Source organism: Salvelinus fontinalis, chromosome 35 (genome assembly GCF_029448725.1).
Source record: "Salvelinus fontinalis isolate EN_2023a chromosome 35, ASM2944872v1, whole genome shotgun sequence".
Lineage (NCBI taxonomy): Eukaryota > Metazoa > Chordata > Actinopteri > Salmoniformes > Salmonidae > Salvelinus > Salvelinus fontinalis.
The window spans coordinates 37141112-37155148 of NC_074699.1; the positions used below are offsets into that span (position 1 = coordinate 37141112).

The 14037-nt window shown below is 41.3% G+C and overlaps 1 protein-coding gene across 6 annotated transcripts; it reads left to right on the forward strand.

The window, feature by feature from the left end:
* The first annotated feature begins 6334 nt into the window (after positions 1-6334).
* On the forward strand, positions 6335-12721 carry LOC129834811 (uncharacterized). 6 transcript variants are annotated; one of them, XM_055900111.1, is made up of 4 exons: positions 6939-7192; positions 8562-8722; positions 8969-9125; positions 9437-12721. In XM_055900111.1, the coding sequence occupies exon 4, from the start codon at positions 10333-10335 to the stop codon at positions 11455-11457; it is 1125 nt and encodes a 374-aa protein (XP_055756086.1). In that variant the 5' UTR covers positions 6939-7192; positions 8562-8722; positions 8969-9125; positions 9437-10332; the 3' UTR covers positions 11458-12721. The 6 variants fall into 6 exon arrangements, with proteins under 6 accessions (XP_055756087.1, XP_055756086.1, XP_055756090.1 ...); XM_055900115.1 differs by having other exon boundaries at positions 8562-8703; XM_055900112.1 differs by lacking the exons at positions 6939-7192; positions 8562-8722 and adding an exon at positions 6335-6463.
* Positions 12722-14037: the final 1316 nt, after the last annotated feature.

Consider the following 14037-nt stretch of genomic DNA (forward strand, 5'->3'; position numbering starts at 1 on the left):
TCAAAAGTAAAACATACATACTATAGCAAAGGGCCTATTAAGTGCCAAATAAAGTGACAGGGTTGACTGTAACAGAGTTGACTATTTCATTTGGAATCAACCATAGATCCCCATGTGACAGGGGGAATGGAATGCAAGCTTACCAAACAAATGTAAATTGTTTCAACATGTCTAGACTGTCTATCTATAGGTAACAGGGTTGATGTGTTATAATTCACCCAGTGGTGATTGCAGCATGTACATCTTGGTGGGGAAAACTCCCCCAAAATGTTTTAGATGAATGCCAGCAAAACCACTACACAACACAACACAACACTAAACAATACATTAATAGCACTATAACTTTGACAAACGGTGCCCACAAACTGTTAGGGTCGACATAAAGCAGTCCCAACAGCAGAGCTTTCTTTTCAGCACCATGGAGTGAGTCCTTTTTAAAAAACATAGCTGATATGGCTGACTTGCTTTAACAAATGTGGTTTCTACTGATACTTGAGGGGACAACGAGTGGATAACAGGCAATCCGTCATTTTGATTAAGACATTAATGAGAGAGCTAGGATGGACGTAGTCAATATATATAGTCTACATGTGCACCACCAAGTCAGAGCAGCAGGCTAAGTTATGAGAGGGGAAAGGCACAAAATTATTAGGGTGAGACACATGGGCTCCTAACAGCTTACTACACAACATACACTTAGTATTACTTTCTTAGCTACAGTATACACATCTCCCTGGCATATTACATCATTTGTAGAGCAGCATTCAATACATTTTTGGACTCACCTTGTTGTGCTGTGCTCTCTTGAACAGGAAGGTGGCGCGGCGGTTTGTCATCACAATTTGTCATCAAAGTCTGGCATTCTCTAGGTTTATGCTGCTTTCAAGACAACTGGGAACTCTGAAAAAACAAGGTTGAATCATGACGTCAGTGATCTTCAGGTCAGAGAACAAGAAAGATGCCCGAGTTCCCAACTTGGAATTCCGAGTTGGATGACCGTTCAAAACTTGTTTTCCCAGTCGGAGTTCCCAGTTGTCTTGAACTCACTGAAGTCTAAGATTTCCCAGTTCTGAGTTTCCAGTTGTTTTGAATGCGGCAGAAGTCATGCTGAATAGCAGGCTAGTGATTGCTTTGCTAAGCTTGTAGTTAGCCACTGATTCCTTCCAAACCACTCATTATTGAATTTGCCATTTCCAACTTATTGTGTAATGCTTATGCCCAATGGTTGATGAGCACCGATACATTTTATCTATAATTTCTCTTCATAATTTCTCTTCGTATGACAAGGATTGGAAAGGATTTGCCAGTAGCTTGTTGACTGGATTCATGATGATGACTGTTAGCTTGGTAGCTAAGATTTAGAAAATATGATGTTGACATGATCAGTCCAATCAAAGCTACGGTAAATATAACCTGATTTGATGTCCTTTTATCTGTGGCCAATGACCTTAAGAACTATTGGATGGGCACTTCTAATGTAACTCTATGGCAGCCCCCAAGGGGCTTGAATTTTCAAGCTCTCCTCATAGATTTTGCAGTGACGTAGTGTCCCATTGAGTGACAGAACACTGAACCAATCACGGTGCAACTAGAGAACATTACCAACCCCTACTCTCCGTATTTTCCCCTGGCTGCCCCACCACAGAAAGCACTGAGAAAGGCTGAAACACCTGCATGTTGGAGCTGCCTTACTTAAGAAAGCAAGAAGAGACCATGTCTGTATGACGCTTTATTAACTCAATGACTTTTCTTTATCATTGGTTGCAAACTGATATGTGACACATATTAATGCCAGAATATGAGGCAAAACAAGCAACATAATTGCAAAATGTTTTTTTGCTAAACACGTGGGGCTCAAATCTGACTTGCCTAGTTAAATAAAAAAATATATCTATAAATGTAATATTCTAAATCGGCTGATGATAGTGAATAAGTTAAACCCTTTGTTTTTCCAATTCGGTGTCATATTCACTTTTTGGAGGTGAAATGTAGCTAAAAATGTGCTATCCCCTGCTCAGAGGGTTAAGGAACCGTCTTAAAACTGCAACGCATACGCCTGTAAAATGAAAAATATCAATACCTTCCCAACTACGTGACATAGAGATCTCAAACAAATTTGACACTGTAAAGAGTCCTCATCTCTTGAATTCAATTAGTTATTTTTTTTTTTACTTCTATAAAATCTACAAAATGTAAAATAAATCACTTTACATAAAAGTTCTTCAAAAAAACATCAATATCTTCCACCCCATATGACTTTCATGAATACAACCAACTGTTATTGGTTCAGGGACGTCATGCCTCCAATCAACAGCAATTTGTGTTGTATTTGTTGACTTTGGATACTTTTTTACAAACGTTAATTATATTTGCATGAATAATACTGTAAAATGTCAATAGATTCCACCCCATGTGACATTCATGAGTAAAACTAACTGTGATTGGTTCAAGGACCTCATCCCTCCAATCAATAGCAATTACTTTTGTATTTTTGGACTTTGGTGATATTCTACCAACTTAAATTGACTTTAAATTAAAGATACTTTCTTAAAACGTCAATAGCTTCCACCCCATATTACTTTAATAAATACAAACAACTATCATTGGTTCAGGAACCACATCCCACTAATAAATGTCAATTACTTTGGTATTTTATTTACTATATTTTTTTTTAAATGAATTTGAATTGACTTTACCTGAAAAATGCTTCCCTAAAACTTCAGTCGCTTCCACCCCATATTACTTTTATGAATAAAACAAACTGATATTGGTTCACAGACCTCTTCCCTCCAATCCACGGCAATTACGTTTGGACTTTTGGACATTACAAATGAAGTCAAATTGAAAACAGTATTGGTGTTGTTGAATTAGGTTTTCATAATAGCAAGCTAGGACTGATGGTTTGGTTATCTAAACTAGCAAGTATGTTTGTTTGGTTACCAAGGCAACTACTGTAGCTATCTAGAAAACTTGCTAGCTACTTCAGTACCCCTATGGGGGTACCACAGGGTTCAATTCTCGGGCCGACTCTTTTCTCTGTATACATCAATGATGTTGCTCTTGCTGCGGGCGATTCCCTGATCCACCTCTACGCAGACGACACCATTCTGTATACTTCCGGCCCTTCCCTGGACACTGTGCTATCTAACCTCCAAACGAGCTTCAATGCCATACAACACTCCTTCCGTGGCCTCCAACTGCTCTTAAACGCTAGTAAAACCAAATGCATGCTTTTCAACCGTTCGCTGCCTGCACCCGCACGCCCGACTAGCATCACCACCCTGGACGGTTCCGACCTAGAATATGTGGACATCTATAAGTACCTAGGTGTCTGGCTAGACTGCAAACTCTCCTTCCAGACTCATATCAAACATCTCCAATCCAAAATCAAATCTAGAGTCGGCTTTCTATTCCGGAACAAAGCCTCCTTCACTCACGCCGCCAAACTTACCCTAGTAAAACTGACTATCCTACCGATCCTCGACTTCGGCGATGTCATCTACAAAATAGCTTCCAAAACTCTACTCAGCAAACTGGATGCAGTTTATCACAGTGCCATCCGTTTTGTTACTAAAGCACCTTATACGACCCACCACTGCGACCTGTATGCCCTAGTCGGCTGGCCCTCGCTACATGTTCGTCGTCAGACCCACTGGCTCCAGGTCATCTACAAGGCTATGCTAGGTAAAGTGCCGCCTTATCTCAGTTCACTGGTCACGATGGCTACACCCACCCGTAGCACGCGCTCCAGCAGGTGTATCTCACTGATCATCCCTAAAGCCAAAACCTCATTTGGACGCCTTTCCTTCCAGTTCTCTGCTGCCTGCGACTAGAACGAATTGCAAAAATCTCTGAAGTTGGAGACTTTTATCTCCCTCAACAACTTTAAAAATCTGCTATCCGAGCAGCTAACCGATCGCTGCAGCTGTACATAGTCCATCTGTAAACTACCCACCCAATTTACCTACCTCACCCCCATACTGCTTTTATTTATTTACTTTTCTGCTCTTTTGCACACCAGTATCTCTTCTTGCACATGATCATCTGATGATTTATCACTCCAGTGTTAATCTGCTAAATTGTAATTATTCGATTTATTGCCTACCTCGTGCCTTTTGCACACATTGTATATAGATTCTCTTTTTTCTACCTTGTTATTGACTTGTTTATTGTTTACTCCATGTGTAACTCTGTGTTGTTGTCTGTTCACACTGCTATGCTTTATCTTGGCCAGGTCGCAGTTGCAAATGAGAACTTGTTCTCAACTAGCCTACCTGGTTAAATAAAGGTGAAATAAAAAATAAATAAAAAATAAATAAAAAAAGTGGATGTTGAACACATTTCTACCGGCAAATGAACGTGGCAAATGAACACATTTCTACCGGCAAATGAACACATTTCTACCGGCAAATTAACACATTTCTACCGGCAAATGAACACATTTCTACCGGCAAATGTGTCAAATTATAGCCATGGTATTAAAGGGATAATCAACTCAAGGCTTTATGGGTTCTCTGGAAAATAATGCAAGTCCATGGAAGGTCAGTTCCACAGTGTTCATTATTTGCCAGAGAACTTCATAGACCCTCTTGATTATCCCTTACATAACGTTATGAGATGGATTTGCCTTTCTTTGCAACAGTGGAAGCTGCTGAGGAGACGATGGCTCATAATAATGGTTGGAATGGAGTCAATGGAGTGGTATCAACCACATCAAAGATGGGGTTTCCATGTGTTTGAGACCACTCAATTGACTTCATTCCAGACATTATTATGCGCTGTCCTCCCCTCATCAGCCTCCACTGCTTTGCAATTAGTTTGTTCGTTTTCAGTTGTTAGCATTTAGCTAACAGCGTCTATGTGAATTTGGTATCAGTTTGTGCTAATTTGTTAGCATTCTGGTAATAGATGCCCATAGGTTTTTCTTGTGTTTTTAGCACCCGCTCATGTGCTATGCCGGTAATACTGTAAATCCTGGTATGAGAGAAGGATGGTATGACAATATGAAAATATGGATATCGCCCAAGCCTAATCACCACAACTACCACAACTTCCACACCTACGTACCACAACTACCACACCTACCACAACTACCACATCTACTATCACCAAGCCTACACAGCTACTATCACCATACCTACCAAACCTACCTACCACAACAACCTACCACAACTACCACACCTATCATCACCATACCTACCATATCTATCATCACCACACCTACCAAACTTACCTACCACAACTACCACCACACCAACCACACCTACCATCACCACAAGTAACATACCTACCATCACCACATCTATCACACCTACCATCACCAAACCTACCACACCTACCTTCACCACACCTACCATATCTACCTTCACCAAACCAACCATCACCACACCTATTACACCTACCATCACCACAGCTACCTCACCTACCATCACCACACCCACCAAACCTACCTACCTACCACAACTACCACACCTACCTACCACAACTATCACACCCATCTACCACAACTATCACACCTACCTACCACAACTACCACACCTACCTACCACAACTACCACACCTACCTACCACAACTATCACACCCATCTACCACAACTATCACACCTACCTACCACAACTGTCACACCTACCTACCACAACTGTCACACCTAACATAACCACACCTACCATCACCTCACCTACCATCACTATACCTACCATTACACCAACCATCTCACCTACCATCACCACAAATACCATACCATAATTACTTCACCACACCTACCATCATTAAACCTGCCATCACCACACCTACCATACCTACCATCATCACATCTACCATAACCACACCTACCATACCTACCTTCACCGCACCTACCACCACCACACCTACAATCACTATACTTAATGTAGCAGTGTGATGTTGTTCCCCTAGATTATGCACCAAGTTGCACACAAGGACCAATTCAAATAGGCCAGGTCAAGAGGGGATGTTAATAATTTGATAATAATAATAATAATAATAATTCAGTGTATTTTTTAAATTTAATTACAGCTGCATATCTAATGTTTTTCTTTGGTGTACAAACACATTTTCATATCAATATTGTACATACATGTGATTGTAAAAGTTTTGTATATTTTGGTTTGGCCCATCGCGGGTTTGGCCCATCTTTCCGTTTGGCCCATCTTTCCGTACCCCCTTATTGTTCTCTAGAGAGGTATGTAGTCCTTAGCTCCGAAATTGTTTAATATAAAACCGTCATAATGTTACACAATGTACTGTTATGCTACCATAAGTTTGTTACAATGTGGATAATATAAAGATTTATGTTAACAAGTTTCACAAAGCTTGCTAACTAGGGTATCTATTGTAACTTGTGAGTACTTGGGACAGTTTTTGAGTGAGTGTCCATGTGCTTGCGCAGGTGCCTGAGAGCTAGGACTGTGGTTAACATAATGTGTGGTGTCTCTTCGTGTGCAGGTATGTCTTTTATTTTGTCCGAATTATGTTCTGTGTCATTTTACTTGTAATGTATGGTGTGCTGTTGTGCATTGAATGTGTGCACGCAGCCCCTGTTATTTCCTTTCGGCGCTTTTTTGCCTGACTTTCGGCTAGCAAGGTGCCTGAGATCTAGGACTGCGCCAAGGGTTAACATAATGTGTGTTGTCTCTTCGTGTGCAGGGCAAATAAAAATAATTCAACTAGTAGACCTTCAGTTGTGGCAGCGTCCTAATTAAAAGTACACAACGCAGAATGAACCACGCTACACAAGGTAGCCAATCAAAAGTCATAGGCCTAATCATCAATCAAATATAAAATATAATCTACATATGAATGTAGTAGAGTTCAAATGGTTATTCCATCAAACTTCAAATGATTAGAATAGTACACAACGCAGAACAACCAGGTTGGGGGTCAGTGGCCCAAGCCCGAGAACAGGAATATTCCAAGTTCAGACAGAAGGGGGGAGTCAGATCGCTATGATCGCCAGGAACTTTACTTTTGGTGTCTATTTTTAATTGTTGCGCTACTGGTGCTGCCTGTTGATGTTAGGTAGGCAGCTACAGTAGCTGAATGATGTTAACATCTTCGGGTTTTGTTTCATTAAATGTATTTTATTTCATCTGGGTGCTTGCGTCACCTACTAACACCCTGGTACTACCCGTAGCTCCCGCTCTCCTCAGTCCGAGAAAACACTGAGAGAGAAAGGTATGTGTTGCAGATTACTCCTTTGTAGAAGTCCATAACGTGAAATAAATAAAAGATCCCAAGGTTAATGCTGTAGACATTGTTATAAGGGAGTGTGAGACTATTGAAACATGTAACTTTCAGAGTTTTATTGTTATTAATATAGTTTACAGAGTGCTAAAAGTGCTGTTGCTAGCTAGCATGCCTTTCTGTGGTGCAGACGGTTAGCGGTGCTGGCGTTGCATTATGGGAGATGTAGTTTTGTCCTCTAAGGTCTGAGTGGGATAGAGGCGTGGGATAGAACAGTGGGATAGAACACAACACTAAACAATACATTAATTGCACTATAACTTTGACAAACGGTGCCCACAAACTGTTAGGGTCGACATAAAGCTGTCCCAACAGCAGAGCTTTCTTTTCATCACCATGGAGTGAGTCCTTTAAAAAAAAACATAGCTGATATGGCTGACTTGCTTTAACAAATGTGGTTTCTACTGATACTTGAGGGGACAAACTATGGCATAAGGGGACATTGAGTGGATAAGAGGCAATCCGTAATTTTGATTAAGACCTTAATGAGCAAGCTAGGACGGCCATACAGTGGTTCCTCCTTTAAAAGTTGCATCATACTACGGCTCACCTTGCGGGCTGCCGCAGCATTCCATGGAGCGGCATTTAATTGTCAGCCATTTTTTCTGTTACTGCAAGTTAGTGCTAGTATGACCACCAGAGGGCATCTTTGAGAACCATTTGATAGTCTTCCATATTGGCATTACCAGAGACGGGGAGGGCACGCGGGAGACCGGGGTTCAATCCCCCGACGGGGAGGAAGGACTAGGTTGTTCTTGTAAATAAGCATTTGTTCTTAACTGATTCCATATGTGTTATTTCATAGTTGTGATGTCTTCACTATTATTCTACAATGTATGTAACTATTCTTCTACAAGGATCCAACTAAAGAAGATGCGTTATGGAGAGATTGTAAAGACTAATGTTTATCCCCGGTATAAAACAAACTAGCTAGCGTTAGCCGAATGTAAAAGCCATGTATGCTGTTTTTAATACAGAAATCCTCTGAAGCCAACAGTCATGTGAGATTTTTATGTTGTTGAAAATTACTAGTATTTCCATTTTTCAAATGTTCATGTTTATTTTTTGTTCGTTGTTGAAATAATGGTGGAATTGTACAACAGTTTTAAAGTGTAGAATGAATAGACAAAACAAATGAAGATGTCAAATTTGAACTTACTGTATCCCATGTTGAAAAACTACACACACACACACACTCTCACACAGTGCATCTAAGTAGGCCTAACTACAACCATTCTGTCCTGGAAGTCAGTTCAGCCTTCCACAGAGGTGAAATACTGAGTCAACTTTTCCCTGACAGAAACTGCCTCCTGACCTGCTCTGTTGGCCTGGATGGCTCTGCCTCTCATGCCTCATCCCTGCCTCATCCCTGCTGTAGTCACATCTCCACATCACAAGGCTTTGTGAGGACGTTGTGGAGGATGCACATTGCAACCACTAGGGTATCAACCTTGCTTGGGAGTAGGTTTATTTCTTGGTAGAGGATCCTCCATCTGGCTGCAAGGATCCAGAATGTCTTCTCTGTCATTCTAGCTCAACGGAGACGATAGTTGAACATTTCTTTCTCGTAGCTGATGTTATGCCCGGCATATGGCCTCATCAGGTGGGGCTTTAGTGGAAAGGCAGCATCCAGATGCCAAATACCTGTAATGACAAAATAAATGTTTTGTTATTGTTTAACAATCAATTCTATTTTACTCTTCACAGAAGTTGGATTGTGCAAAACCAGATGGAAGTCCCTCCGTGACATTTTTGAAAGGCACCTACGGAAGGCCCAGCCCAGTGGTTCTGGGGGAACCAATCAGAAAGAATGGAAATACATGAAAATATGATCATTCTTGATACCTTACGTCCAGCCAAGAAGGTAAGTTATAATACACATTTGAAGTGATTGCACAGAATTCTAAATCTCAACAAATTGCAGTATTGCTGGCTTTGTTTTCTACCTGCTAAGTCACAAGGTGATTGGCTCATGTCATCTGGTATCCCATTTCTGAATGAGTGATTATAGAGGCCTATAGATTATGAATCAGTCTCTTATTACAGAGGAATGATGAAAACCAGCACTATTAGACATTGTGGCCCAGATTTTAGAAATAGATTGAGGCTGAGCTGAGGTTTCTGAAGTTTACATAAAACACGTATAACTTTTCATTTATGTTGACCTTTTTTCAGCTCAAGAGGCAACCTCAGCCTTGAAAATGCTTATTCGCCTCAGCCACGAAAATGCTGATTCGCCTCAGCCTTGAAAATGCTTATTCGCCTCAGCCTTGAAAATTCTTATTCGCCTCAGCCACGACCGATGGATCCCGATGACGCTGAAGACGCCGTCTCTGAGCCATGACCATGTGCTTCAGATGCCTGAACAACAGTCACCAGCGGATAAAGGATCAAAGATTGTCATTTTGGATAAAACCCAGTATCTGATAGAGGCGAGTAGGCAGTTGAGTAATTCGAAACATTATAGATCACTGACTCATTCATTGCAGCAGGAGATCCAGAGACAAATGAGGGAGATTATAGGGGAACTTTATGAGAATAATTACATTACAGACAAACAAATGTTTTATCTATTTGGACCAGATACCCCACGCCCCAGACAATTGTATTTGTTGCCTAAAATCCACCAACCTCCTGAGACTTGGACCATTCCCTCAGAGGTTCCATGTGGTAGTCTGAGACTTGGACCATTCCCTCAGAGGTTCCATGTGGTAGGCCGATTGTATCGGATTGTGGTTCAGAATCGTATAGAATAGCGGAGTATTTGGATTATTTCATAAATCCCCTGTCACGGAAACATCAAGGTTTCATTAAGGATACATACGAATTTGTGACAAAATTGAAAGGAATTAGTGTGCCTCAAGAAACTGTGTTTTTTTCAAATTGATATAGACTCCTTGTATACTAATATTGACACCAACTTGGGTCTTAGAGCAATCAGAAACATTTTCCATAAATATCCAGACCTAGATAGACCAGATGGGGCTTTGTTACAACTATTGGAACTTAGTTTAAAAAGAAATGACTTTGAGTTCAACTCTAATTGGTTCCTTCAAATCCATGGTACAGCGATGGGGAAGAAGTTTGCCCCGTCATATGCCAATATTTATATGGCAGAATGGGAACAATCAGCCTTCCCCAAATGCATAAAGCTTCCATTTTTGTATTTACGGTACCTAGATGATATATTTGGGTTATGGACACATTCTTCCTCAGATTTTATGGAATTTGTGAATATTTTGAATACACATCATCCGTCGATCACGATTAAATACAACGTTCAGCCGGAACGATTAGAATTTTTGGACACCGAGGTATTTTTTGTAGAGGGGAATGATAACCTGAAGCAATTAGCAACAAAGGTTTATTTTAAACCTACGGACACTCATTCCCTCTTACATAAATCCAGTTTTCATCCAAAACACACCTACAGAGGGTTGATAAAGTCGCAGCTTATAAGATTTCATAGGATTTGTACACAGGAAAAACATGTAAAGGAGGCTATAGGAATTCTTTTTAAGGCTCTCAGACCCAGAGGATACTCAAAACGTTTCCTCCGCACCATAAGAGCGGAGGTGAACACTATGGTGGTAACTGAACCTATATATGGGCGGACTAATAACGATGGATGTATTATCCCATTTGTCACCACATATTCACAGTCTTCTATGAAATTTAACTCCATAGTGAAGGATCATTTTAAGCAGACAAGTGAGGATGGGGACACCCTCGAACAGTTTAGAGTAATATCAGCATATCGGCGAAATAAACATTTGAAAGATGTGCTGGTACACTCTGGATTCAAGGAGAAGCTGGCGCGGAGGGGACCACACTTTAGACAAGTAAAATATATTCAGAATAAATGGTCGGGTCTAGGGGCCCCAGTATGGGAGGGATTTCAATTGAAGACCACCATCATTGTATATGGAATTGAATGTCTGAAATGTGGGAAACTGTATATTGGAGAAACCAGGAATTCCTTGGAAGCCAGACTCAAACAACATCTATATCATATAAGTAAAGAGTCAGTTAAAACCATATTATACACCCACTTTAGATCTCATCCAGTAGCTCAGTTAAGAATAGCAGGGTTGGAATCTAACCAAGGGTGGGCGCTAAAACATAGACAGATCAAGGAGAGAAGTTGGATCAACAAATTGGGTTGTAATCCCACAGGTCTTAATGAAAAGTATTAGAGACCCTAACCCTTCTAACCCTGACCGGAACATTAAACCTGAACCATCCTAGTTTACCCTCACCTTAACCTGAGCAATCTTAGTCCAAACCCTAGCCGATAATCCCATTCCTGAACCATCCTAACCCTAGTTAACCCTCACCTTAACCTGAGCAATCTTAGTCCAAACCCTAGCCGATAATCCCATTCCTGAACCATCCTAACCCTAGTTTACCCTCACCTTAACCTGAGCAATCTTAGTCCAAACCCTAGCCGATAATCCCATTCCTGAACCATCCTAACCCTAGTTTACCCTAACCTTAACCTGAGCAATCTTAGTCCAAACCCTAGCCAATTATCCCATTCCTAACCTTAACCACAATCTTAACCTCAAGTCTATTTCAATCCCTAACCCCAAACTTTGGCCCCAATACTGAAACTAAGTTTAACCCCAGCCTCAAATTTAACCCTAACTTGGACCCCAAGCCTAACCCCTTGGTTCACCCTAACTATAATCCTTATCCTAATCCTAAAACCTAATCTTAATTTTGACTATAACCTTAACCTTAATCCTAATCTAAACCCTGACCTTAACCTCACCCTTAACTGCAGCAATCCCCACCCTAGCTCTAACCTTAACCCCAATCCTAAACTTAGCCGCAGCCCTGACAATAACCTTAGATTTAATCCTAACCCGAACCATAATCCTAACCTTAACCCCACCTCAAGCCCTAATCGCTAATCCTGAACCTTGACCTAGATTCTGACCTTAATTCAAACCCAAGCCTTAAATATAATCCTAACCTTAACTCCAAGCCTAACCCCTTGGACTTAAAACGTGGACGTAAGGAATCCCATAGGCCTGATAGAGATTAACCAGTCTAACCCTAACCGGATTCTTAAACTCGAACTCGGGCTCCATAAAGAGGTATCCTGAGGAGCCTGGTAATTAGGGAGCATGTGTTGATGTATTGCCTGGAGGTTTATCCTCTTAGGGGAAAATGTTATTTTTATCTGTTTTCCTTCCGGTATGAACCATAACCCCTTTTTTGGGGAATATCTCCTAATTTCCCGTAGAACAATTATGTATCCTTAGGAGCAATAGAATTAGAGAACATGCGCCCGTGTACTTGGTCCTCTTGAAGGGCAATTTTTTCTTAAACCTAACCCTAACCCCTAACCCTGACCCTAACCCTCCCCCATAACCCTAAACCTCCTAACCCTCCCCCATAACCCTAACCCCTAACAATAACCCTCCCCCATAACCCTAACCCTAAACTCTAACCCTAACCCTCCCCCATAACCCTCCCCCATAACCCTAAACCTCCTAACCCTCCCCCATAACCCTAACCCCTAACAATAACCCTAACCCTAAACTCTAACCCTAACCCTCCCCCATAACCCTAACCCCTAAACCCTAACCCTTTTCTTAGGTCTTTCCTTTCTTTTAACAGAATAAAACAATAAAAGAAAGAGGCATTTTAGAACTTACTTCAGTTTAATTTATGATCTTAGGAGGACACCTACGGGCCTTTTTAAGTACTACACCTAATATAACAGATCCTCAGAAGAGGGATAAACAGGAGATAGGCCTGTGCACCGTAAAACAAACTAGCTGAAACTAAACACAATCCTATTCAAAACCTAACCCTAAACCCTAACCCCTAAACATAACCCTCCCTTCCCCCCTCCGGTTTCCACCTGTCAGAGATGGAAGTGGATCAACCGACTCAAAACTAGAAACCTAACCCGTAACCCCAACCTAACCCTAACACCTAACCCTTCTCCTTGCAGACTCTAATCCCCCACCCTAACCCCAAGATCCTCATGCCTAACCTTAACCTCTAGACCCCCTCTAGACCCCCATACCCAATCTTAATTCAACCCTGACCTTTACTCTACCCTAATTCCCCACCCTAACCCCGAGATCCCCATGCCTAACCCTAACCTCTAGACCCCCATACCTGATCCTAATTTAATCCTGACCTGTACTCTAATCCTGACCCTAACCGTTACCCCAACCCGAACTCTAACCTTTACCCCTAGCTTCTAAATCCTAACCCTAATTCCAACCCTAACCCCTATACCCTCATACCTAAAACCTTACCTCTTAGACCACAGCTCTGAGCTTGGCCCCTGGTCTCTATTCTTAGTTCTGAATCCCTGGTTGCTCTGAGCTTGGCTCCTGGTCTCTATTGTTAGTTCTGAATCCCTGGTTTTTAACCCAAGACCACAGCTCTGAGCTTGGCCCCTGGTCTCTATTGTTAGTTCTGAATCCCTGGTTTTTAACCCAAGACCACAGCTCTGAGCTTGGCCCCTGGTCTCTATTCTTAGTTCTGAATCCCTGGTTGCTCTGAGCTTGGCCCCTGGTCTCTATTCTTAGTTCTGAATCCCTGGTTTTTAACCCAAGCCTTATTTTAAAATCTGATTCTGGTCTTTTTATATATATATATTTTTTAGTCATTAAAGTATTTTATACAATAGTCTAAACCATTTATCCTAAAGGGGTTGCCTGTGCCAGTGCACATCAGATTCGTCTGTTTTTCTTTGAACCTAACCCCTAACCCTTAACCCTTTACCCCTAACCCCAACTTGCACAATT